This window comes from Notolepis coatsorum (genome assembly GCF_963971535.1).
Source record: "Notolepis coatsorum genome assembly, chromosome: 6".
NCBI classification, from domain to species: Eukaryota; Metazoa; Chordata; class Actinopteri; order Aulopiformes; family Paralepididae; genus Notolepis; species Notolepis coatsorum.
In genome coordinates, this window is record NC_140170.1 from 108,020,668 (window position 1) to 108,047,159 (window position 26,492).

Here is a 26,492-nt window from a genome sequence, read left to right on the forward strand (position 1 = left end):
TGTTGCTAAGTTTCTGTTTGTTATCAGCTGTTGATATCAGAAAGGGGTTGATAGTGACAATTTATGTAGGATAGGCCCTAACTTTTTAGGGCTGGTAGAATTTCATACAAATAGTGGAGTCAAGACTGCCACACTGCTTTAGAGCTTCAAAACATCTGCCATACTATCCTTATCAACCTTACAGGCTTAAATTATGTAGGCCTTTGTAAATTTACAATGTCAAGAGTCTGCTTTAATCTAGCCCTAGAAAGGCTGATATTCCATACATTGCAATATGAATGTATGGACTACGAGCCATTCTAGGTGTAGAAGGGTGGATATCCCTGCTTATGGGAGTAGTTATACACAGCCACCTGGTAGCAGTATACAGTAGAGTTTGATCTATCTGCACCCCCGTCTTTGGGCCCGGAACGTCGTTCTGGAGGGCGGGCAGCAGGAGCGGATGGGGCCCAGGGTTTACTAACCTGGGGGGTGGTACTCTGGTCTTCCTCGCCTTCCAAGGCGGTCAGCAATAGCTCCCCACACACTCTCACTTCCCCCAGTACCTCCGTTAGCCCTCCCACACCCGGTGACTGTCAGTTCAATAGTTATATTGGGCTTCCCTTTAAGCAGTACCCTTCCTTGACCACCTGTATAGACCCTCAATGAATATGCTGCGAATGGGGTGGAAGGGTTAAATAAATATACCACAGTCACAAATATTTACCCGGTCAACAAGGTTAGCATATGATCAGAAATAGACACTCACACCGTGCTCCCATTTACTTCTACTTTATATAAGCCTGGTCAATTATCAGTTACAAGTTGTACTTTATGTGGTTCATATGGCATGTATTCATATACGGCACAGGGTGCTCTCACTTGTATTATAGGGGAACACTATTCCCAACATAGGCACCTCGTGCTCAATACATTAATAGTAAACCCCGCTTGGATTAGGGGAAGACCCAGGCACATGGTAAGTAGTTCAATGGGAATTCAAGAACGTCACAGTGATGCACAAATACAAAAGAAATCATTTACATGTTGGCCCACGTTACCAAATAAAACCTACTCTAAAGCCGGCTTATAATGTTTGGGGTACCCCTAGACACTGGTCGTTAGCGTTCGCTCGAATGGATACTGTTGTGGGCACACGAGGTACCGTTGTACTTAGCCAAGATGGCGGACCCACTCTCATCACCTCTTGTCCGGGTGACAAGATGGCGTCGGGCGATCCCGCGAGCACAGCCAGCAGGCTGGGGTAGACAGCATGGGCAGTGGTGAAACTGGAGGAGCGGGCTGTGTTGTGGCGACCTCTGCGGCATCGATGAGACGTCCACTGCGGGCTGTTGACTGGGCTGGCGCGCTCTAAACTGTTTGGCTACCTTAAACACAGCTAAACTGTGGGTCTTAGTGAACCCTCCTGCTATCGTCTGTACTACTAACGCAACGTGGCTGTATGCACCACCGGTCTTCAGCGACGCTCGCCTGGTAGTATACTTGAGTCACTATAGCCGTTAGCAGCATGCTAATACACTGCACACACCGCTACTATAACACGTTATCAGTGTTGTGCTAGTTACTGAAAAATAGTAACTCAGTTACTTTACTAGTTACTTCATTTCAAAGTAACTTCGTTACTGTACTAGTTACTTACACCCAAAAGTAATGAGTTACTGTGAAAAGTAACTATTTAGTTATTTAAAAAAATTTAAAATACAAAAAATTGCTCAAGTCCCATGCCCCAGATACTCAAAATCGGTTGATCAACTTGACAGTTTCCATTCACATCACCGAACTCTGCTAAGCAATGTGGTCTAGAGCGTTTCATTATATATTCCCTCCCCGCCGTATGTATATTTCTCTCCCACCCACCCACCCCCTCCTAATGTACAGTCCCCTCCCCATCATATGTATATAATCTGTCAGGATCTAGGGGTAACAGTACTGTATATTTGAATACCGCTTATGTCACAAATGTATTTAAGCATTACATCACGCGCAGGAGTGGTTTGTGAACAATAAACCATGCCTAGGGGTGGTCGTTAGGCCCGAGGCGCAGCCGAGGGTCGTTAGACCCCCCTAGGCATGGTTTATTGTTCACAAATCACGACTGCAAGTGGTGTAAAGCTTTTATACAACTGCCAGATTCATCCAACCTTATTTCTATACAATAAACACACATTAATTGAAGATTTATTGAAAAAACCATCCGCCAGAAAAAGTAGTTCCCACAACTACAAAAAAGACAAGTTGCCTCCATGTGGAAGCAGCTTGAAGTGCATCCAACCAAACTAACACATCCAACTGTGTATTATTGGAATGATTGAGAGAAGTTGCCTCATGTGGAAGCAGCTTGAAGTGCATCCAACCAACTAACACATCCAACTGTGTATTATTGGAATGATTGATTGAAAATTTTATTACCAGATGCAGAATGGGTACAATACAGTACGGCTCAATACACACAATTGTTAAGGGAATGCAGACCTACTTTCCATAGAACTTCATTCTTAGATGCTTCTATATAAAGTAGGTAAAACAAATTAAAAGGTTTTCTTTGCCCTATAGGAAAAAAAACGTTTTCTTCGCCCTATTTTTTTATTTATTTCTTTTAGCCTAAACTTAACCAGTTGGAAACCAGGGGTACAGTAATAAAATTAGCAATCAACCAATCAATCAATTCAATAGACCATGCTCACTTAAAACAGCGCTGCTTCTCTCTCAGTCTGACTCCCCCGCTGTTGCAGACAGGAGTGTGTGTGTGTGTGTGTGTGTGTGCGTGTGTGTGTGTGTGTGTGTGTGTCACAGTGTGTGTGTGTGTGTGCGTGCGTGTGTGTGTGTATGTGTGTGTGTGTGTGTGTGTGTGTATGTGTGTGTGTGTGTTTGTGGGTACGCCAGCGTCGGACAGTGTGAGAGAGAACGCTGCAGTCAGTAGAAAGTAGGAAGGAAGAAATTTAAATCAATCAATTAATCTATCAATCAAACCGCGATTTTTCTTTTGTTCTAGATTGACTCAAGACCCATCAATTACATCATCCAACATTGTTTAAAGCACTAACACATTCCCCTTGACAGAATCGCTTCATATTTAGTCGTTATGGTGCTTTCAACATAACCATTTGTTGTCCGCGATCTTGTTTTCTCCCGGAGTGAGCCGGGGAGGGTTATGTGATTCGGTTGTGGGCGGGTCCTGAGCCCAGGACCGTGGATTGTTGCCAATAAAGACGTGTGAATGGCCAATCAGAATCGAGAAATGTGCATGCCGTTGTATAATGAGCCGTACTGTATTGTACCCATTCTGCAATCTGTTAAATAAAGTTTTCATTCATTCATTCATTCATTCATAACCATCTTGCAACGTTGTTTAAGATATCAATCAAAGCATTGCAACGTTAGAATAGTTAGGATATCAATTGTGCATGAAAGGACTATATATATTTATATTGTTTGATTAGTATTATGAGATTCCCTGGCAGATTTCGTACTGTATAAGTGTTCAACTTGAGTTTCAGTGAACACATTGCACTCACCAAAGTCTGCGGTGGTCGAGATGTAGTAACGTTAGTCCAGTAGACTCCAGCAGCCCTTCAAACATGTTCTTTATCTCGTTTCCATGTTGTATATTAATTATCTCTCCAAGTAGTTGCTAAATGGTTGTTAGTTCGTTATTACTGCGTTCTTATTATGTAGATTCATAGCGAGCGTCCTCTTGTTGTTTACTATAGAGAGTGTCTATTTCTTTCCGTAGCCTCATTTCTGGTTTGCGCATTTCTGATTGGCCAGTGGCCACTGACTGACGCTGTCTGGTCAGAGAACGTCAGAGAACGTCAGTCAGTGGCCAATCAGAAATTGGGGTACTATTTACGGCAAAAAGTAACTTCGTTACTGTAACGCGTTACTTTGTGTGTCCGAGTGTCCGAGTTCACTGTCAAAGAGAACTTCCTGTGTTCCGCCCTCCAGGTAATCATCTCTTGCTCGTTGCTTCTCTCTCCTCCGCTCCACCTGCCACCACTGCCACCACTGCCCCCTGCTGGCAATGTCATGTTAGTGATCCATATCGAAGCCGGAGAAAGAGGAGCGCCTCCATCATTAGTAGTCCGGCCCGGGCGAGATATCAAAAGGAACAGGAATATTCAGGATGCTACATAGGGATAGCTTTAATCTAGAGGCTAGAGGTAGTCATAGAGCTCAGAAGAGATCAAGTAAGATGGTGGATCCAGACCTCATACATGATGGGATCAGAGAGATCCTGCAAGCCTTAGTGCTCAATTCTGAATTATTGCTCGGATCAGTTTTTTTTTGTTTGGCTGTTCACATTATGTTTTAAATGTGGCCAATATCAGATTCTGGTCATGTTCCTGCATGACAGACTTGACAGTGTAAACAAAGGTGCAATAATAAATAAATAAATAAATAAATAAAAATAAAGAAACAAATAAACATGCCTGTTCAGACTGAGCACAAAATCAGACCTATAGCCTATCTGATTTAGGATCACATAATATGTTATGAAAGTGGCTCAAATCAGAATTGAAAAGATCTGATTCCACGTGGTTTGTGCTGTCATGAAAAAACAGATCATCTGAGTCACATATGAGCAAACTTTTTAATTTATTTTGGCCACTATTGCCTGCAGCCTGAACGTAGCCATAGTCAGAGCTCAGAAGATATCAAGTAAGATCATAACACTCGGGCCCAAAATTCATCTTGCCAGGCTTCCTCTTGAGCTTTCAAGGCTATTTCTGACACAGGTCACTGGAGCACCACCCAGCCAGCATCATTCAACGTCATCATTCGGTCGGACGGTGTGTAGTCTGACAACAGTCAACATGTAAGGCAGCCAGGTGGACAACTTTCGGTCGTTTTTGTAACGTCTTGGTTGAGGATTCATGACTAAATTGACAGCAGTCGGATCAACGACAGCTATGTTATTGCAACGGGCAGTTTCGAAACGACGACGTAGCTCACAAACTAACATTACTAGCTAGCTAGCCTGTTAGCCCTCCCGCAACGTCCTGGTTGTGTTTATGAGTGGCCTTGCTAGCTAGCTAGCCATTAGTTGGCACCATAGACTGTTGGCACCTAGCTAGCCACATAAAGAACGATGGCTAGATTGTACCGTTAGCTAATCGTTAACGAACGCCAAGGAGAGCACACAAGATGAAGAAATCCAGAAGTGTTGGTGCATCATCACCACTGAATGGAAAGCAAGGTAAGTTAACGTTGACTGTTAGAGCTAACTGTGACAGCTATCTAGCTAGAGCAATTTACAGGTCAATCTGGCTAAAAAGCTAATTTAGCATTAGAGCCAGGATTTCTGATATGCCTCGTGTAGAAACATTATCAGTTTCTACGTCACAATGTACAGTTTCTACGTCAAATGTATATACTCCCTTTTCTTGACTCTTTTTGTATCACAAACAGTACTGTATTTGCAAATCTGGTATGTCATAAATGTATAGATGTAGCAGTACTGTCTATCTGTATGTCATATATGTCCTGATGAATTGAAAATGGGGGACCCTGATGTAAACAAGACGAAAGTCTTTCTCTGGTCTGCATCCCCTTAACAATTGTGTGTATTGAGCTGTACTGTATTGTACCCATTCTGCAATCTGTTAATAAAGTTTTCAATCAATCTACTAACGTTACCTGCTATTGTTTATCAAGGTTAGTGAACGCTAACCTAGCTCTATTACAAGCTACTGTTTTTTATAGGTAAATTTTCTTTTTGTTAGTGGCTTAATTAATAAGCTGTGTGTGTGTTTGTATCTCAGACTGGGATTCGAGGAGGAAGAGGAAAGCTGCAGACATAAAACAGGCCCTGAGTGTGTGTCCAGTGGATGTAGCAGCGTTGAGGAGGATGGCCATCAGTGAGGGAGGACTGCTGACCGATGAGATCCGCTGTCAAGTCTGGCCTCGTCTCCTCAACGTCCCCCCACACATCCTGGAACAGGAGCCAGGTACACATACATGCATACATTACATTACACATGCAGTTAGTTACTAGACAGACCTAGCAGACTAAGCATCTCAGTGGATGGTTAGCTTCATTGACACTTGCCTACAGATAAACGCACACATAGGCACTTTGCAGACCGCTGTACTAACGGTGTGATGTCCTGTTCAGAAACGGTAGAACGGGAGAACAACAAGGATTACAACCAGGTGCTATTGGATGTCCAGCGCTCCCTACGGAGGTTCCCCCCAGGTGAGTTGAAGTCTAAAGCCCCATTTCGACCACAGACACCTTCCCCAGGGACTAGGGACGTTTTGAGGAACTCAAAGGGTCTAACAGAAGTTCCGGGGACATAATTTTACCCCCCAAAAAGGGGGAAGGACCTTTCTGAAATGCAGGAACGTTTGGGGTGTTGCTTGCTGCGCTGAACAATCTGAATGGTCGAGTATTCGCAGCATTTTATTTCAACCAGCATTTAAAAATAAATCTGCAGCACAAACAATTCATTGATATACCTATACGTTAAAAACATTTCCCCCAGCAAGTTTTTAGTTACATCAATATTGTGCCCCCAGAACAGTCCTATGTTTGAAGCTTAAGTATTTAATGAGACATTTAACGTCCAATTCACCAACGTCATCTGCTTATCAACCAGGAAATATGGACGTGAAATGCGTATTATAAGCTCATAAATCGAGTGATCTATGCACAAAATCAATAAACTTTTCCAGAAAAGATTATGTAAGCTAAGCAGGTGAAGGCTTTTCCTATTACTAGGCCACCATGAGCAGGTTGTGATTATAGGTGACGTATTTCCAAAATGCAGCATCGATAGGGATAAAGTAGGATAAGACTAATACGTGGCGTCACTTTCATTTCATAGCGGATTGAAAATTAAATGCAAGCCTATTCCTCGAGATGAAAAGAGCCAATAATTCAACAACAACCGCATGGCAATGATGCAGAGTTTGGAACCCAACTCGGGTGCAGAGAAGATTGCACTCCAAACAATCTATGAAGCCCCATTGGAAATACGAATCATCAGAGTTGCCAGTGCATTGTGCTTTCTGTTGCACATTCCTGTTCAATGTGAGGACCAGTATATAATAATAATAATAACTTTATTTGTATAGCACTTTTCATACAGAGGTTGCAGTTCAAAGTGCTGGCAAAAGAGTCTGCAGGGAACATTGGTCTGTTGTTCATTTAACTGTGATCACGAAGATCTGATCAAAGAAAATTGTCCTTCTAGTGACTTGAATGCTTAGAGACCTTTTTCATACATTAGCGGACTAATTAGCCTAATCTTCGCAGATCTTTACACTGTGGTAGAAACAAGGACAACAATGTACACTACTGAAGGAACAGTATACTTCTGTGAAATGTAGTCCCTGGGACCAAAGGTTCAGGGTAATTTAGGTGGAAACAGGGCTGTACAATGTACAGTAAATGTCCTAACCCAATAATACACAAGACCCTCTTCTGGGGACCAAGTAAGGTTTCATCGATAATCCAATGTACAGTTACCCCGCACTGGAAAAGCATGATATTACTGTTTCACTGTGACTTGTTTACAAGATCCAGTTGTAAGACACCAATTTATAAAATATTTGTTGATATATTATATCAATGCATAGCAACCGTTGTTTGCACATACATAGCAACCTTTGTTTCTAAGCACAAGGCCTCCATTGTGTCGATGGGAACCGTCAGATGAAATTTGAGCGCCCCGAGTTCAAATATTGTTTTTTATATAATGCTCCTGCCCCAGAAAAGGCAGCTTGTTTGTTTTTCTGATCTGCTCCGCCCAAGGAAAATGATATTGACTTAATGTGACTAAGCCCCACAGTGTCGCTACCTCTCTAACCAACTTTTTGTCAAGAATGCTTTCAGGCCTCTTGGAGAGAACTAGCCCTAGAATGGCTGATATTTCATACATTGCATGCAATTCCTTATAGGGATTCACACAGAATAAAAATTTGTTGCGTTCTGTGCGTACTCGCCCAATAATTCATTGTTGCGACTTGGGACTCAGCTCTTGTCATATAGTATCAAATTCCTTTGGAAGTTTTGACCGAAAACGTATATTTAATAAAATATCTCCACTTTCCCACGAGATTCACATGGACCACATTCTGCGAACGTGATGGGGATGGCAATCACAGCAGCACGAAACGCACGAAAACCTCCGTTGAGGAGCTAGGTGCGTAAATTGCCCTATTGCCCCTCACCATGTTTGTTAGCATAATGTTTCACACGTTTCGTGCTGCTGTGATTACTATCTGTCTGTGTCGTGTTCATGGAATATGGTCCACGTGAACCTCATGGAAATATTGGAGATGTTTTATTAAATATACGTTTTCGGTCAAAACTTCCAAAGGAATTTGATACTATGACAAGAGCTGAGTCCAAGTCGCAGCAATGAATTATTGGATGTGTTCCCGCTAGAGCGCCACAAGTTAAAATGCCGTGAGAGTGAATCCCTCCAAGGAATTTCTTTGGATGAAGCATGTCAGCCATTCTAGTTCTAGGAGATGACGTGTGATACAGGAGATTAGTTGGAACACGACCCTTGATCCTTCACTCCAAAGGTTCAAATCTCATCCTGTATTTATTGATGTTAACACACAGAGATTACAGGACATGCATGTAGTGAGAAACGTAATGGAACAGATCAGTCTTTTCTGCTAAATAAGAGATGAGAGTGATAAGATAACTTTATTATCCCCATTGGGAAATTGCATTGTTGTCGACAAACTGGTACTGAATAGCTGAGCCCCTATGTTTGAGTCTTTTGCTGTTTCTTTTTATATTCTTTCTCATAGCATATAAGGGTTAGATTTAGGTAATCTGGTTAGGTAACATTGGTTGATGAAAGGTGAGACTGGTATTAGAAGAGTTTTTGACTCTTGTTTTCTGGTCTTTGCAGGTATGCCAGATGAGCAGAGGGAGGGTCTTCAGGAGGAGCTGACTGACATCATTCTCAGAGTTCTAATACGGAACCCCCAGCTGCACTATTACCAGGGTTACCATGACATTGTAGTCACCTTCCTATTGGTCCTGGGAGAGCGCCTAGCAACCGCCCTTGTGGAGAAGCTGTCTACGCATCACCTCAGGTACCAGTCAGCGTTTTGGCGGCTGGAAACTCCTACCATTTGGGGGACAGAGAATGATGTTGCCAATTGCCATTGGTTACCCATTGGCAAACTATTAGCTCTGCCTAACACTTAACTTTTTAGGCTACTTATTGCATTTAACTATTTGTTCTGTGGGTTATAGCAAAAAAGAAAGCTCTTTAGTCTTGACATGTTTATAACCATATCCAAGGCCATGTCATCATGCTAGCTTACTGGCAAATGGAGTAGATTTTTCTCCAAAGTTAAAGTTAAGCTAGTTTATATTTGATGGGAGGAAAATGCCATGGGCATGGCCATTTTCAAAGGGGTCCCTTGACTTCTCACCTCAAGTTATATGAATGAAAATGGGCTCAATAGAACGATACTTAGACTCCTCTGTACAGCCTGGTAGGGCTGCACGATTTTTCTGACCGATATTGCGATTATAATTATAATTATTTTAAGCAGCCCCACAGGTTTATTGTAAAATGCGGCTTGCATCTGGCCTACGCGGTGGGTCTGTTCGGGACACCGAGCCTGAAAATGTTTATTTTTACCTGGGAATCGATACCGGTACCCAACGGCACCTTTTTTCTGTACTTTCCTCTCCCTCTCTGAAGTCTAAACTTCACAACACACAATCTAAAAACCCTTACCTCCCTCTCCCAAACCGTTCCTACAACAATAACAACGAATTGCAAAGGAGATCTTGTATCTCAATGGGACTTCCTGTTATTTTTTTTGTGATTTGCTAATTGCATCATTTCAAATTTCGATTTAAAAACGATTAATCATTCAGCCCTACAGCCTGGCTAATCTATCTACCGTAGTCACACGCAGAATCAGGCCAAAACCAGGCAGTGTCTAATTGTTTTTGTCTCACACCATAGACTGTAGAAAAATATGTTTTCCTGACACATCCTCACGTCTAATTGCTTGGAGCCACAGTACTCATAAATGAGGCTCTGTTTTAGGATTAGGTAAAGGGAACAACCTGACTTGTGGATTTTTACTTCTAATTAGAAGTACACAGAACCTTTTTAGGCATTTTCTTTGACTAGATATTGACTTATAATAGAAATTGCATTTAACTCTATGGAAATGGCTTTGAGTTAATAATAATGCAGGACCTCTTTAGGGGGTCTTTAATCGGCATGCAACAAACTGGACATGCAATTGGAGCGGCACACATACCGGGATACACACACACACTTTCCTCAGTCGCCGATGCGATGGAGGCTCTGCGCCTAACCCATCCCGTCGTCCGTCCTGCCCCCCCATGGGCAGCCGGGAGCACATAGGGCGTCAACGTGAGCCGCGCCCCTGGGACCAATCCAAGTGCTCCTGTCCGTCTTCGTCAAGGATGCCACAGCGTTAGCGATCTGTTGTTGTGCATGTTTTTCCATTGGGTTTATCTTATCGGGGGGGGGGGGGGGGGGGGACCCTTGCGAGCACGGGGAGAACATGCAAACTCCACACAGAAAGGCCTGGGAGATACCCCACCTGGGTACCTGGCATCATGGAAACCTGGTCCCCAAGCGGGAATCGAACCCTGGACCTTCTTGCTGTGAGGCGACAGTGTTAACCACTACACCACCGTGCCGCCACGGTTCTGTACATTATGATGGCAATCATGACTATAGACTGTTTCAGTGGAATGTCTGTGTTGCTAGTAAACCGCCAGGATACAATTTCTTTTTGATCCACTTTTTCTCCTTATTTTTTTTCTATTTTTCTCCCATCCCAATTTCGTATCGCCAATTCCCCCCTTCAATTCTCCCCTTCAATTCTCCCCTCCCCTGGCTTGAACGTTGCTAGACTATGCCTCCCACTGGTCGGCTGTAGTGAGGATAGATTGCATCACGTGTCCCCTCCGGTACACGAGGAGGCAGCCTGTCGCATCTTTTCACCAGACAGCGCGGACTCTCAGTGGCGAGGAGTAACTTGTGGGAGGCTTACGCTGCCCCGATACTTCCTGTCTCTGCTGTACAGGCGTCACCCAACCGACCTGTAGGAGTCGCTGTCCACAACGTGCAATCCACACCCATCGACTTTCCATCCGCTACCTCTGCCAATTGAGATAGTATGACGACTGGCCCAAGCCGCAGGCAATGCTGACTCGGGGAGTCGAGACCGGAGTCTCTTGCATTGGTGACGAGCGCAATCTCCGCTACGCCGCCCCTAGCCAGGATACAATTTAAAGGTCCTGTGTCTTATAAATGGCCTTTTCCAGTGTTTAGCATTGTTTTCTAGCAATGTGGGGTTGTATCAATGGGGTCTGTGTCTCTAATTCTCATTTTGGCTCATCAGTCCAGTCTCGAGTTCACGAGATCCTCCCTCACTGAACTAAGCTATTCTGAATTCCGCGTACCTGTGACGTCCAAGAATTCTCATCTGCATAACTAACGCCCCCTCTATGGTTGTAGCCACACTCAACCATTCGCTCAACAACGGAGCGAGTGGAAATACTGACACTTCCTCAAACGGGTTGACGTGGCGAGAGAGAGAGAGAGAGAGAGAACCCCACACACAGACACACACTCCCGACTGCGCGTGCGGGGAAACACACACATGCCATCGTGAGCACTCGCATATCACTGTCAACCTGCTGCAAAATATCATTGCGCCCGTATTCCGATCCGTGCAATAATATTCACGGGTATATATTGTCATTTGAAACAAGTTACCAATGCATTGTCCTGTGGGATTATGCCCCCCGCGGCGAAATAATTAGTATCCCCCCCAGTCTCTCTCTGTCTGTCAGTGCAGACTGGGGTGACTGTCACTTAAAGCGCTTATGGGCAGAGCCCAGCCCAAAACAGCTTGAAATCTTGAAGTGGAAAAATGCTGCTTTAGAGTACTTGATTAGAAATACAAAACAATGAATAAAAAAAGAAAATAACTTACAGATGTGTTCCATAGACTCACAGCCAGGAATTGTGTAACATTGCCCAAATAGTGAAAGGAATAGCAAAACATGGGACCTTTAATAAGAACAGGATGGGTCAGTGTCGTCATAGACATGTTCAAATAGAGTTTCCCTGTCACCATTTCTGCTTTGCACTATATAGTACTGTACATTAGTACACTGCATAGTATTGTATATTATATGGTAACTCAGAACATTGTACATATGTCTATACCGAACACTGTGACCTCATTTTCTTCTTCTAAATTACATGCTATACTATGTTATTTGATACTATCTTGTCTAGCACAGTCTCTGGAGCGTAACAGTAAGAAGCATTTTGTATGAAAGTATTCTGTACTTCTGTATGACAACTATTAAAGAAACTTGAAACTTGAAACTTGAAACCACTGGGAGACGAAACACATTGAGAGAAGTAGCGTTGTCTCCCAGGGCAGCAACTTCTGTGAGAGCATTGGCGCTGTGACCCGTCCTCTACTTATTCTAGTTGTATCAACAGCTGACAGGGAATCATATCTAGAATGCTGATTTGTTTGTTTGCTGTTTACCGTAGTACTTGTAATACTGCATCCTAAATTATGCGTTGTGGCCCCCTTACCTCAACCCCTCTCTCTTCTCTCTCTCAGGGACTTCATGGATCCCACCATGGACAACACCAAACACATCCTCAACTATCTGATGCCTATCATAGAGAGGGTCAACCCAGACGTGCATGACTTCATGCAGCAGTAAGCTTCTGTCTGCAGTTTCACTAACGAGTCACATTGTCTGTATTTGGGAATCAATATGAATCATATTTCTATATGACAGCATTTTTTGATACTCAATAGTATTGAAGCAATTTGACCAATACTAGGGATGTCCGATATTATCGGCCTACCAATATTATCGGCCGATATTGGCATTAAAATGTTATATCGAGGGGCGCCCCAGTGGCGAACCACATAGCGCGCTGAGTCGCGGCACGGCCGACCCGGGTTCAATTCCCGGACCTGTCGTTATTTGCCGAATGTCTTCCCCCCCACTCTGTCTCCCGTTCCTCCTCTCTCTCTCTCTACTGGACTGCCCAGTAGCAAAAAGCGGTAAACGCTAAAAAAGAAATCTTAAAAAAAAAAATATATATCGGTTTTCAATTTTTTTTATTTTTATTTTTTTTACAAAAAAAGAGTCAGAATCCACATTTTACTTGTCAGGCATGTAACCGGAGACGATCCCAGTCATTGCCCACCCTCAGAACAGCGTGGAATATATGTTTCCAGTACCCAGCTTTGGATCAATAAACGCGATCAATATTTGGAATCGCGATCAGGAATTGGAATAATATTTTTGGAGAACATCTGATCTGATCTGAGGTAAGGAATCTATTTTACCAGTCTTGGGATAATCGGAGCTGTTTTCACCTATATCTCAGCGTGTCCCATATGTGTGTGTGTGTGCTGATCAGGAAATAAGATAATCGATTTTTCAGCCCGCTTCTCTAGCGTGCATAAGTACACATATACTATCGATAATCTAGCGTTTATTTGAAAACTATTCATAAATGGGCCGAAAAATGACAACGTGTTTTGTGTATTCCAGTAAAGCGCGATTCCTGCAGAATCTTTAAAAAAAATAAATCTGGAAGTTTAAAAAAAAAAAGCGTTTTTCAAAATGGTATCAAACGGAAATGTAACGATTAAAAAAAAAAATCCGTTTCGACAATGTTGACTGCAAACAAGTCATTGATAAGCGACGGGCGTATTTGACACATAAGCATAATTTAAGATATAGTTTATGCGTTCACAATGTGCTCGGCTCGCCCTCCCATTGACTACAGCGCTGGCACTCAAGCGCTATTTCTGGCGCCCCCTGCTGGCACTCAAAGTGTTAATGGTGTTAATTCACATTTTCTATATATTGTTTTGTATTAATGTTATAGGGTGAATGGGTAAACATTTTAAATACAGTGAACACATGAGATGCGTCTATGTTTAGACTTTGATTTAGAGCAGAGTAAATTATTTAGTCTAAACAAGCATTTTTATTGCCGCCCCAGAAAAGATTTCCTTCTACTAGCGTGCACCTGCCTCTGTTTAGTCCTTGAGTTGAGTTGTGCCTGTCTATTAAACTGTCAATGGGGAAGATAAATGAACACTGAGTGCCAACGACGATAGATCTCGTTTTTTTATTAGCGATTTGAATTCATATTTCATCAATCTAGCCTCGCGTTAGTGCTGCAAACTCTCTGAGCTCCATTGGGAAAATACCGCCCCCTATTGTCTCCCTGTGGTACTGCACCCCTTTGGAAAAAATCCTGCTTCCTCATTTTACTTCTCAGGCAAGTCACCCGATTCATTGCCGAGCCCCAGAACAGCATGGAATACATATTTCCAGTACCCAGCGTTGGATCAATAAACGCGATCAGGAATTGGAATAATCTTTTTGGAGAACATCTGATCTGAGGTAAGGAATCAATTTTACCAGTCTTAGGATAATTAGAGCTTTTTTCACAGAGATATCAACGTGTGCCCTATGTGTGTGTGTGTGTGTGTGTGCTGATCAGGGAATGAGATGATTTATTTTTCAGCCCGCTTCTATAGCGTGCATAAGTACACATACTATCGATAATCTAGCGTTTATTTGAAAACGATTCATAAATAGGCTGATAAATTACAATGTTTTTTGTGCATTTCAGAATATTCCAGTAAAGGGTGTTTATCACAGAATCTTTATATTTTCCTGAAACTTTCAAAAAACTAGTTTTTCAAAATGGTATAAAACGGAAATGAACCGATTTAAAAAAAACAAACAATCCGTTTCGACAATGTTGACTGCAAACAAGTCATTGATAAGCGACGGCCAGATTATACACAGCCATAATTTAAGATGTAGTTTATGCGTTCGCAAATATGAGAGCTCTATCATTGAAGTGGACGCTGGCACTCAAGCGCTATTTCTGGCGCCCCCTGCTGGCACTCAAAGTGTTAAGTAACGTTAGCCTACTGTAAACTGTGTGAAGTAGGTGGAAAACTGGCGAAATGTAAAAAAGACTTCAAACGAGTCCTTTGCTGGCCAAAGTCTTTTTTATCAAAGGACTGGCTGGTCATGGATTATGAAAGGACATACAATGGGGGAAATAAGTATTGAACACATCAGCATTTTGTCCCGTAAATATATTTCCAATGTGGCCATTCAAGTGAAGTTTTCACCAGACTTTGGTATTAACTCAAGAAATCCAGACAATAAATCTAAACATTAAAGTCCATATGTAAATAAAGTTATGTGTAATAAAGTGGAATGAAACAGGAAAAAAAGTATTGGACACACTAAGAAAAAGCAGTACACCACAGCAAGGAAAGGCAAGGAACTAGCTGAAAACCAAAACGAATTAGGAGGCAACTCCTATCTGTGCTAATAATGTCAACTGGGTTAGAATATATTGATGGGCTATAAAATGTTTTTTTGTTACCAAGATGCCACACAAGAAACATCAAATGATAGGTAAAAGCAAAGAGCTCTCATGACCTTCACAAACAGATTGTTGCAAATCATGCAAATAGAATTGGATAAAGATGTATTTCACAACTTCAGAATCTTCAAGTAAGCACCATTGGGGGCATTATCCATAAGTGGAAGCAACATCACTCCATCATCAACCGGCCATGCACAGGTGCTCCTCGCAACATTTCTGATCAGGGAGTCAGAAGGATAGTTAGAAGAGCTCCAGAGAGCCATGGACCACTAGGAAAGAGCTCCAGAAAGACTTGGAGGCAGCAGGTACAACTGTGACAGAAAGGACCGTATGCAATGCACTCCACCGCCATGGCCTCTGTGCGCGCTCAGCCCGCACGACTCCACTACTGAAAAAAAGACATGTTGAAGCTTGTTTAAAGTTTGCCTAACAACATTTGGACAAGCCAGTGAATTACTGGGAGCATGTACTCTGGTGAGATGAGACTAAAATGTAATTTTCTGGCTGTCACACAACACACCATGTTTGGAGGAGAAATGGCAGTGCACATTACCCGAATAACACTACCAACAGTGAAGTTTGGAGGTGGAAGTATCATGGTGTGGGGCTGCTTCTCCTCTCCTGGTACTGGCAGACTTCATAATATCATTGAAGGAACAATGAATGGAGCCATGTACAGAGAGATTCTTGAGATGAACCTGCTGCCATCCACCAGGATGCCGAGGATGACACGTGGGTGGACCTTCCACCATGACAACAATCCAAAGCATACAGCAAAGGAAACTTGCAGTTGATTTCAGAGAAAGAAAATCAACTTGTTGGAATGGCCCAGTCAATCACCTGACGTAAACCCAATTGAACATTTGTGGAAGCATCTGAAGATCCAGATTCACAAGAGGCCCCTCCACAATCTTCAAGATTTAAAGACAATCTGTGTAGAGGAATGGGCCAAAATCACACCTGAATACTGCGGGTGATTAGTTACATCATACAGAAAGCATCCTTGGAGCTGTCATTACAAACAAAGGCTTCTCCACTAAGTATTGAATTAATTTCAGTTAGTGTGTTCAATACTTTTTTCCTATGTCATTCCACTTTATGACACATACCGGTAACTTTATTTATGTATGGACTTTAATGTTTAGATTTTGTCTGGATTCCCTGAGTTAATACCAAAGTCTGGTGAAAATTTCACTTGAATGGCCACATTGGAAATATATTTATGGGACAAAATGCTGATGTGTTCAATACTTATTTCCCCCATTGTATAATACTGGCCAAGAAAGACCCTGGGAATAACGTTATGAAGCAGAAAGAGACCGATGGCTCCATGGCTGTTTTGTGGGCCGTTTCAGCCAAATTAACAAAATGATATTCACACTTTTTATTGCCATTCTCTGAGTAGTGTTGATTAATACGGATATAAGCGCTGCACATGGCATTTGTTTTGGAAGTGAGAGTGCCTGCCTCATCATTTTCACAATCTGTCTCCGCCTGGAGTCTACTGTACTGTGGACATGAGTTTCAGTCGGTTTTGCTACTAATGATGAATAAATTACAGTTGTCATGAAGGGGCACTGTATTTCTGTAGTTAGCTAACATGCAAGCATTTTTAACTCATGGATGATCGCTGTGTGTGTAGCCTTGTACAGATGTCATCTGGTAACCTCTTTTGTCGTGAGAGAGAGATAATTAGAATGTGAAATGGGCTGATTGTGTGCATGGCAGACCACTTGGAACCATGTTAAGCAAAAGATAAATAAAATAACCGGCAGGGTTTCCCATTAATTACCTAGACTGTGGCGTCCCGCAATTAGTCTCGCCACAGTTGTATAATGAACCATTTTATTTATTTTTTTTTTTTTTTATATACAGTTTGCCAATAGGGATGTATCAGTAGTAGTCGTAATAGTAATCCACTATATTCTTTTATTTTCAAAAAAATAAACCAGTTCAACACAGGTAACCACTTTTGCTTAATTTCTTTGATGGCTCAAATGTATGCTCTAGTCCAGTGGTTCCCAAACCTCTCCTCGAGACACCCCAGCCGTTCCATGTATTTGGTAAATTCCACCACCAGCACACCTTGATTCAACTAATAAAGGGCTAGTTAAGTTGAATCAGGTGTGCTGGTGGTGGAATTGAACAAATACATTGAACGGCTGGGGTGCTTCCGAGGAGAGGATTGGGAAGCATTTCTAGTCGATTTTGTGTTTTGAGCACAAAGTTCATCATAGATCTAGCCTCTTTATCTTGCTCTCAAAGTGCACCAGATTGATGCATTTAACTTTAAAATGTAAAAAAAAAATGCCCCCGGACCCCCCTAGAGGGTCGGAGGTTCACCCCCCATAGTCTCTGAAAATCCTGGTATGCATATCCCTATACCCAGCCTTACTTTACGGATCTAGGCTAGCTACTGCTTCCAGTCCTTGTGCTAAGCTGGGCTAACATGCACCTGAGTCTCTCTCGGGTGCTACTGGACATACAGATTAAACTTATATTACTTGACCTTGGGAGTGATTCTTTAATTTGAAGAGAATATTTTATTAAAAAGCGCACAAGAAAGTACTCATATCCCAACTTGTAGAGGAGATGGCTGGAAATCTAGAGTACTGAACAGATTTGTGTTGCTTACCTAGGATTTTACTTGATTCAACAACAAAGCAGTTGGGGCAATGGCAAGCCGAAAACGGTCGCAAGTGTGGTTACACATTACAAAGCTAGATGCAGACGACGCTCGCTGCAATATTATATATATATATATTAACATTGTTCTAAATAAATAATAATGATAATAAATAATTTGGACTCATTTTCTACAACTGAGGTAGGTAGATGACATTTTTTTAGACGAAAGTACAGAAAACCGGTACCGTTTCACAGGTATCGGTATCGGTTCAAATGTGAACGGTACCCAACCCTAATAACCACTGTGGTCTTCAACTATCTGATGAATCACACTGCCAAGTTGCAACAGAATCCTCCATCTACTCCTGAACTGCACACCCTTCCGAGCACCTATAACATGCGAGCGCACTTGTTTTGTCTTCATAAGGGATAGTCGTAGCTCCTTGTGGTTTTCAGTGTAAATTGATCTCTGTGATATTCTCTCTCTCTCTCTCTCTCTCTCAGGGCGGAGGTGGGAACCATATTTGCCCTCAGTTGGCTGATCACATGGTTCGGTCACGTCCTGTCAGACTTCAGACATGTGGTGCGGTTGTACGACTTCTTCCTCGCCTGCCACCCGCTGATGCCCATCTACTTTGCTGCAGTGGTAAGTTCCATAGAGTATTACCTACCTTCTATACCCTAGCTGCTCTGGTCTAAGCTAAATAAGATAAGATATTCATTTATTGATGTCATAGCAGCATGTGGGAGGGGGGAGGGGAGGTATAGTAATAGTACAAAGACATAAATATAGGCAATCAAGTTTGATCTGAATATAAAAAATGAGAAAAAAAAATAAACTGTAAACTAACTCTGAATATGAGAAAGTAAACAGTGTAATCAAAGGTGCAGATGGGGGTCTGTAAAGGGTGAGGGTCTCGGTAAAGTAAACATAACGTATGACCCTTGCAATGTCCATCTATTGTCCAGCTTTGGTGAATTCCTTCTTTATTACCTGGATTCTACTCATCATTTTATTATACAATCCATTCCACCTCTATTTTTCTCACTCCACACATAATACTAGGCGCTACACACACACACACACACACACACACACACACACACACACACACACACACACACACACACACACACACACACACACACACAGCTTCCCAACCTCCGTTGCCGCTTAGCTCTGTTGTTTCTGGAAATAGTTTTTCCTGCGACTGGTTTTCATTGAAAAAATAAACTGTAGTGCTGTTTGGAAATACGTTGGGTTTGTAGCAAATGAACAGAACAAGAAAAAGATACGTTACTAGCAAGCCCATACAAAAGCGATGCTACAGAGCAAACATTCCAAACAAACATTCTAGAGCGGTCGAAGTTTATTTCCTTTTGCTAAATGATACAATAGCTGACAGGAAATAAACTTTGACCAAAGCTGTTCCCTAGCAAAGCAATTCCATTGAAAAGGTCTATACATAGACGTGCTATATTAAGGGGCACCCTGGCTGTGTGAATGGAACAGTAAAAGCCAGTGAGGCTTATGCAATTAGAAACAGTGAAAAGTTTGCTTATTGTGTGACTAAGTTCTGTGTCACGAGAGCTGTGGCCAAAATAGGCTACTGCTAGTCATGCCAAGACCTCTGGTCACTTGGAGGAGAGATGGCCAGAGAATGTCCTTTACAGAGTGAGTGATTGTGTGTGTGTGTGTGTGTGTATGTGTGTGTGTATGTACTGTATGTATACATGTACAATAAGGGTGTAATGGTAGGGGTGTAACGATGCATCGATTAATCGAAATGCATCGATTCTAATGTTTTAGAATCGATGCATAGATTTGAATGTTAGAATTGATTATAATCGAAATTAATCGGAAAACAATATATATATACCCAGTATATATTTTTATAATGTTTTTTTTTTTTTTTTGTGTATTGTTTTTATTGACCTATAGTCCATTCATACTGAGTGAATCCGTTCCCCCAGCCACATTTGTTTATTCAAAATTTTTGGGGGAATTAACTGATAGAAAATTAAAATTAATCGAATCGAATCGTGGTCAAATGAAGATATTTCATGATGCATTGAATCGTTGCCTGAATAATCGTAATCGAAATTAATTGGTGTGAGGTCGCATCGTTACACCCCTATGTAATGGTACACGTATCTTTACTGAACTGTTTCAGTACTGGACCTTTGGTTCAGTATGCGCTGTGTATGTACCGAACGAATACACAAATACAACGTTACTTTAACCACTAACGGAACGCACATGCGAAATTTTTGCATGCAGAATCTTATTCAAAACTCCACCCCTTCCCAAAATATAACTTGTGCAAAGGGTCGGATGTTGTTTGTTCAACCCACACACACCACTAGATTACCTGTAATTTAGCATAGCCTCATAGTAGTATGGTGAACTTGAACGCACATGAGCCAGAGCTAGAAGACCTACACACACACACACACCCTCTCTCTCTATCAGTGTGTGAGGAGGAATTGGTGCTATAGAGAGATCAAATTAATGAAGGTTACGGCATATAGGAACGACATTCATAAACAGCAACGCACCTCCGAACAAGGTGTAATAAACATGAAGCGATATCTTTTCCTTCAATAACGTTTTACCCTGAGGGATGATTTACAATAAAGTGCTAAAAACGTAGAAGTAGGCTACTTACATTCTTGACGCTAGAACTCCCAAAAGAGCTTTAGCATAAACAAGAAGGTAGGCTAGCTGTAGTTTACATAGCTTGCATAAAACTGTCTCAAGGTTCCACAAGTTAATAAAAATCTGAAGTATTGAGATTCTTGAGATTGCTCAGAGTCCAAATCAAATCGATGGTTGCAGTTGTTGTTTTAACAAGTAAATTATTAATTTGAATATAGAATATTCATTGACAGCCCTACTTAACAGTAATTGCACACTACATCACCCCTGAGTGGAAAATGGAAAGCCAAACTTCCCCCCACTGTACCGAAAACCTGTACCGAACCGTGACTTCAAAACTGAGGTACGTACCGAACCGTGGTTTTTGCGTATCGTTGCACCCCTATTGTACAATAATAATATGATATGAACTGAAATACCTCTTTCTTAACAGTGTTATGAATTGCTTTACATTGCAGACATCAATAGGTTACATTTACAAGACTAGAGTTGTTTTGTACGTGTGTCCCTGATGTCTTCCAGATCGTGCTGTACAGAGAGGAGGAGGTTCTGGACTGCGAGTGTGACATGGCCATGGTGCACCACCTGCTGTCTCAGATCCCCCAGGACCTGCCGTACGAGACCCTCATCAGCCGAGCAGGAGACCTCTTCGTCCAGTTCCCCCCGTCTGAAATGGCCCGGGAGGCCGCCACGCAGGAGAGGTACCACCCCCTCTGACAGTAACTCCCTGACCTCAGGGCTCCCGTGCCGTTCTGGGACACCAGTGTGCATTTGATCATTTGCAGTTCCAAGATAATTGATTGTGAATCGCATAGGGGTGTAACAGTACGTGTATTCGTCCCTCGAATTTACGGTACGGGCTTCACAGTGCGGTACGCACAGCCATACGAAGAATACGTCTGATACCATGAAACTAGGGTTGCACATTTTACAAATCTATGCTCAATATCTTTACTTGACTTTACACTGGCTTACATTGATCTTTAATGTTTAATATTAAGGTTGTATTGCCAAATGTAGATGATGAATAAAACGTTGAAGCTTGCTTGGGCACACTGACAAGCGGACAGAAAAAATTAACAATGCGCACTGACACTCTGCACTCGGCTCTCCCCTCCTCAGTCCGCTCCCGTTTACTACACAGCCTAGGTGTCCCTAAAACAAAACCAATTATTATATGTTTGTAACACAGCAGGGTAATTAAAGTTTTTTTTTTTTATATATATATATTTTTTATTTTTTTTAAACATACACATAAACAGGGGCGGCTACGTGGCGTAGTGGGCAAGGCGCTCGCCACGAAATGCTGGAGACGCTGGGCTCGTCAGTTCGAGCCCAGCGCTCCACATTTGCTTTCAGTTTAGCTGGGCGTCCGTACTAATACACATTGGCCGTATTAGGGGGTGGGAAACTGATGGGTGGGGATCGGGCGTTGTGGACAGCGACTCCTACAGGTCGGTTGGTGCGCCTGCGCAGTAGAATCCGGAAGTGTCGGGGGCAGCTTGAGCCTCCCACGCGTTACTCCTCGCCACTGAGAGATCGAGCTGCGCAGGTGAAAAGATGCGACTGCTGTTACCTCAAGTACCGGAGGGGACTTGTGCTATGTATGACTTAGTCCACATTGCAGCCGGCTTGTGGGAGGCAAGAAACAGCGTCCGTGACAGTGGAGGGTTGAATTGGATGATACGAAATTGGGATGGGAGAAAATATAGAAAATGGGAGAAAAAGTGGATAAAAAAAAAAAACATACACATAAACATATCAACAAATTAGACACACAAGCATCCAATGAAATCACCATTTGAGTCATTATAAATGTAGTTTACGAAACGTTTTACAGTTTTCTTTAGTTTTCTTGTTCGCCCAATAATGGTAACCAATGGAAAGACACACACACACACACCCGCGTGCGCGTCGAGAACACACGCCGACTTTCTCTGTGGACTTTCTCAGTCACAGCTGATAAAAAAATAAAAAAGCACTACATACGTTTGGACTGATCACCTGAGCTCCTCTCCAGTTGCTGCTTCTGTTTAAATCCAAAATATTGATAAATCCTCTGCTGTGTCCATCCATTGTTGTGTAACATGTCATCTGTTCTCTAGTCTTCTTCAGTCTCGGCTTCACATGAAGTTAAATCCTCTCTACAAGTGAAACTGAAACTGAAACTAAGTTGTTGCATAAGTTGTTAAGGGGGCAGTAGGCAATTAATTTACTCATTGGATGCCTGAACACAGAATGACACCAGTATCACTGACTACTACCACGGCAAGCGACCTGGGCTTCAGATAGGGGGCGTTATGGGACCTGGGCCTCAAAAAAGGTTGAGAACCACTGCTTTAGACCAACTATATGCTGCTATCGGTACATATTATCAAACTTAAGTATTGAAACCGAAAGGTATAGGATTTTTTAAATGGAAAATGCTAGAAATCTAGAAACCTACTCATACGGTTTGATATTATCAATGGCACATCCAACACCACTTTGTCACAATATCTTGGCCGAAAACCCTGTTGTTCTGTTTGTCTAATGGTCATCTAATATATTATTTACTCATATATATATATATATATATATATATATATATATATATATATATATATATATAATATATTCTTATAATTATAGTATATTTCTTATGGGAAACGTGGCTCAGGAGGTAGAATGGTCGTCTGGTAATTGGAAGGTTCCTGCTCCTCTTGGCAGGTTGTCGAAGTGTCCTTGAGCAAGACACTTAACCCCTAACTGCCCCTGATGAGCAACCTTGCATGGTGAATGTGAGGCATAAGTTGTAACACGCTTTGGACAAAAGTGCTATATAAATGCAGTCCATTTACCATTCTTTGTTCTCTCTCTCTCCCCCTCCGTCTCTCTCTCTGTGTCTCTCCGTCTGTCTCTCTCTGTCTGTCTCTGTCCCTCTCTCTCTCTATCTCTCTCTGTCTGTCTCTCTGTCTCTCTCTGTCTGTCTGTCTGTCTCTCTCTCTCTCTCTCTCTGTCTCTGAAGCACGGCGGCCTCTACGTTCCATGACTTTGACCTGGCCTCCACTCAGCAGCGGCCTGACTCTGTGTTGCGCCGCCGCCGCCGGGCCAAACAGCAGGCTCTGGAGAACTCTGGGGCGGACCCTATAGTGGCGGTGGACCGACCGTCAGCCGCCAGGCGCTTTATTCGATTGGCCGTCATGGGACTGACGGTGGCTCTAGGGGCTATGGCTGTGATCAACACTGCCCTGGAGTGGGCGCCCAAACTGGACCTGTTTCCTTGAACTCTCACCCCTCGACCCCCACACTCCCAACATAGCGGTCTTCGAACGGACCCCACCTTTACACCTTGACCCTTACTGTTCGACCTGTATGGTCTTTTCTACTGCGACGGAGTGGGTCCCTAAATGGGACGTTGTCTCCCTACTCCTCATCCTAACTTGAACACTACTAAGGAGGACCCTACCTTAACATAGGATGCTACAACTGCTACAATATAGGGCTCTTGTTTTATATCTCCCTTCAAAGGAGTTCCACCCGAATGGCTCCAACAGCTGCTGGTGTTTTGAGGCAAGAAGGATCCATCCTGTAATAGTGAAGAGATATATTTCTGAGAGCTGTTAATTAATGATGTTGTCAAAGTTAATTTATATATGTATATAGGATAATCTGATATTAATAACAAATGTTAAGTTCACAAAGATTTAGGCTATTAAGGCAAAGGCTTGGTGGTCACAATAGACTTGAAACTGCTGCCAATGAAGAGTGAGAGAGTGTGTTTGCGTTGGTGATAGTAGGTTAAAGGTGTGTGTGTGCGCGTGTGTGTGGCTGGTCATCCCCCATTTTGTTCTGTCTTTGATATTTGGACTGAGACCAAATAGAGGATTTTCAAAATTCTCTTGCTGTATGTTTGTTTAGCTCTTAATGTCATTATCATTTTACAGTAATGAAAGTAAAGGTCATGATACACAGGCTATTTCCGAGGGTCTTGTTGATGGGACATTTACCCTACATACACGCTGGTATCCATTTTCTACCTTAAGACGTTTTTTTATAAACTCGCAGCCCAGGACCCAAGTGAAAAACGGCACCTCATCTCCAGTGAGCACCCATCAGATATAGTCCTGCCACAAATGTGGTTCCTGTCCGGGCCATTTGCGCAAGAAACCAGGCCTTAAACAATTAACTTAGCTTTAGTTATTTGTGCCAAGCCAGCTCGTTGTTGACCAGACAGGCTGATGTGGTCTATGTTTTGTTTCACTGCTAAACCTTGCATCGGAACAGCAGGCTACAGAAAGTGTTGTTTTCAAGAATACAGGTTTCCTGAGTTGGAAAAGAACAAATGAATCATGTATAAATAGTTGCGGCCAACTTTCTGACTTTCTCAGCTGCCGCTCCTTGAAAATGTGCCTGTGTATTGTGACCCCATGTAACTACAGTAACCATGACCTTACGCTTTACTGAAGTTGATGATGAAGTATCTCCTTATAGTTCAGCAGCTCACATGCTCACACAATGGCCTGGTTTAAAAATAAAATTAATATATATATATATATATATATACCAGACATGGGGCAAACAACACTTGAAATTCTCGGTTACCGTTCGTTCAACCACAGTACAGTGGGTAACACTTTTTGTACTGAATGTGTTTGGATTTACAAAGCCAACACTTTAGATCTGACATAGTAGCTTTTCTCATTCCCAATCGGATGTTTTCTCATGTCAGAAAGCCAGCCTGTGGACCACTGAATATATTCCACCCATTATACGGTAATCATCATCTTTTTTCAGAATTACAATTGGGTTTCTTTGAGAAAGTAGCAATTTGGCTGACTGGAGTGGCAGATGTCCAGGGTTTACACTGCAGAGGTGATCCAGTTGGCATCTTCAGTCTAGTTACATTATTTGGGGTCCATCCATTTCAATGGTGTCCAGTGTCCGGAATACATACTCACCTGAATGTCTTATAGAAACACACACTGCAAACAGTTTTTCTGCACACTTTGTGTTGAGATGTCATAAATGGACTGGTTGTGATATTTTGGTGTTTAGCTCAGCAGAACAGTTTCAAACCATGTTCTAAAATGTCTGAATCACGATTGGTCATGTTCCAGGCCACCTACATTGCAGGGCACAGCAATCAATAGACTGAACTTTTGTGGGAAGGTTAAACCACTTCCATGTCACAGGCAGATCAGGTGCATTTGAAATCAATATAGTATGTGATGTGGATGGCCTGGTGTTTCTTTTAATAATTATTTTTGATCTAATAATTCACTGAAATGAGGGCAACCTGAAACAGTCAAGGATACTCTACAGTCATATACCAGTAGCAGTATTACATTACATTATTATATCTGCACTCAGCGGTTGTCTTTTGATTTCATTGCACTAAATGATTTATCTGCCTTTTATGTTAATTTTGTTATGATGAATCTGTCAGGATACTAATGTAAAGTTGCTAATGAAGAATGCTAATAAACTAGAGCTAAAGAAGTACAATGTTTTTACTTATAGGTTCACATGCATTTGTAATGGAAATGCGACTTAAACATTGTAAATGCCGACGCACACACACCAGTTCTTGAAAATATAAATAAGTACAATTTCAAAACCATTTGCCCTTTCCTCTGATCAGGTCAGGTGGAAAGCAGGGGATTTTACTGGCTTTTCAGTGTCTTCAGCTTTACTGCTTTACTTCTGACAGGCAAATAAACGGTTCACTCTTCCAGTTGAATGAGTATAAAAAAAAATATGTCCCTCTAGTCTTCACACAGATT

At 42.2% G+C, this 26,492-nt stretch overlaps 1 protein-coding gene across 1 annotated transcript; it reads left to right on the forward strand.

Moving 5' to 3' along the window:
• The first annotated feature begins 4,790 nt into the window (after nucleotides 1–4,790).
• tbc1d20 (TBC1 domain family, member 20) lies at nucleotides 4,791–26,203 on the forward strand. Its single transcript, XM_084316287.1, has 8 exons — nucleotides 4,791–5,197; nucleotides 5,763–5,948; nucleotides 6,116–6,196; nucleotides 8,874–9,060; nucleotides 12,616–12,717; nucleotides 18,573–18,714; nucleotides 21,250–21,428; nucleotides 23,735–26,203. The coding sequence occupies exons 1-8, from the start codon at nucleotides 5,146–5,148 to the stop codon at nucleotides 23,991–23,993; spliced, it is 1,188 nt and encodes a 395-aa protein (XP_084172413.1). The 5' UTR covers nucleotides 4,791–5,145; the 3' UTR covers nucleotides 23,994–26,203.
• The last annotated feature ends 289 nt before the right edge of the window (nucleotides 26,204–26,492 follow it).

Bases quoted from the DNA above. Each gene is read 5' to 3' on its own strand.
- tbc1d20 (XM_084316287.1), top strand. From the start codon at position 5,146: ATGAAGAAATCCAGAAGTGTTGGTGCATCATCACCACTGAATGGAAAG. The intron at 9,061-12,615 runs GTACCAGTCAGC...TCTCTCTCTCAG, and splicing joins CTGTCTACGCATCACCTCAG to GGACTTCATGGATCCCACCA. The intron at 12,718-18,572 runs GTAAGCTTCTGT...TCTCTCTCTCAG, and splicing joins GTGCATGACTTCATGCAGCA to GGCGGAGGTGGGAACCATAT.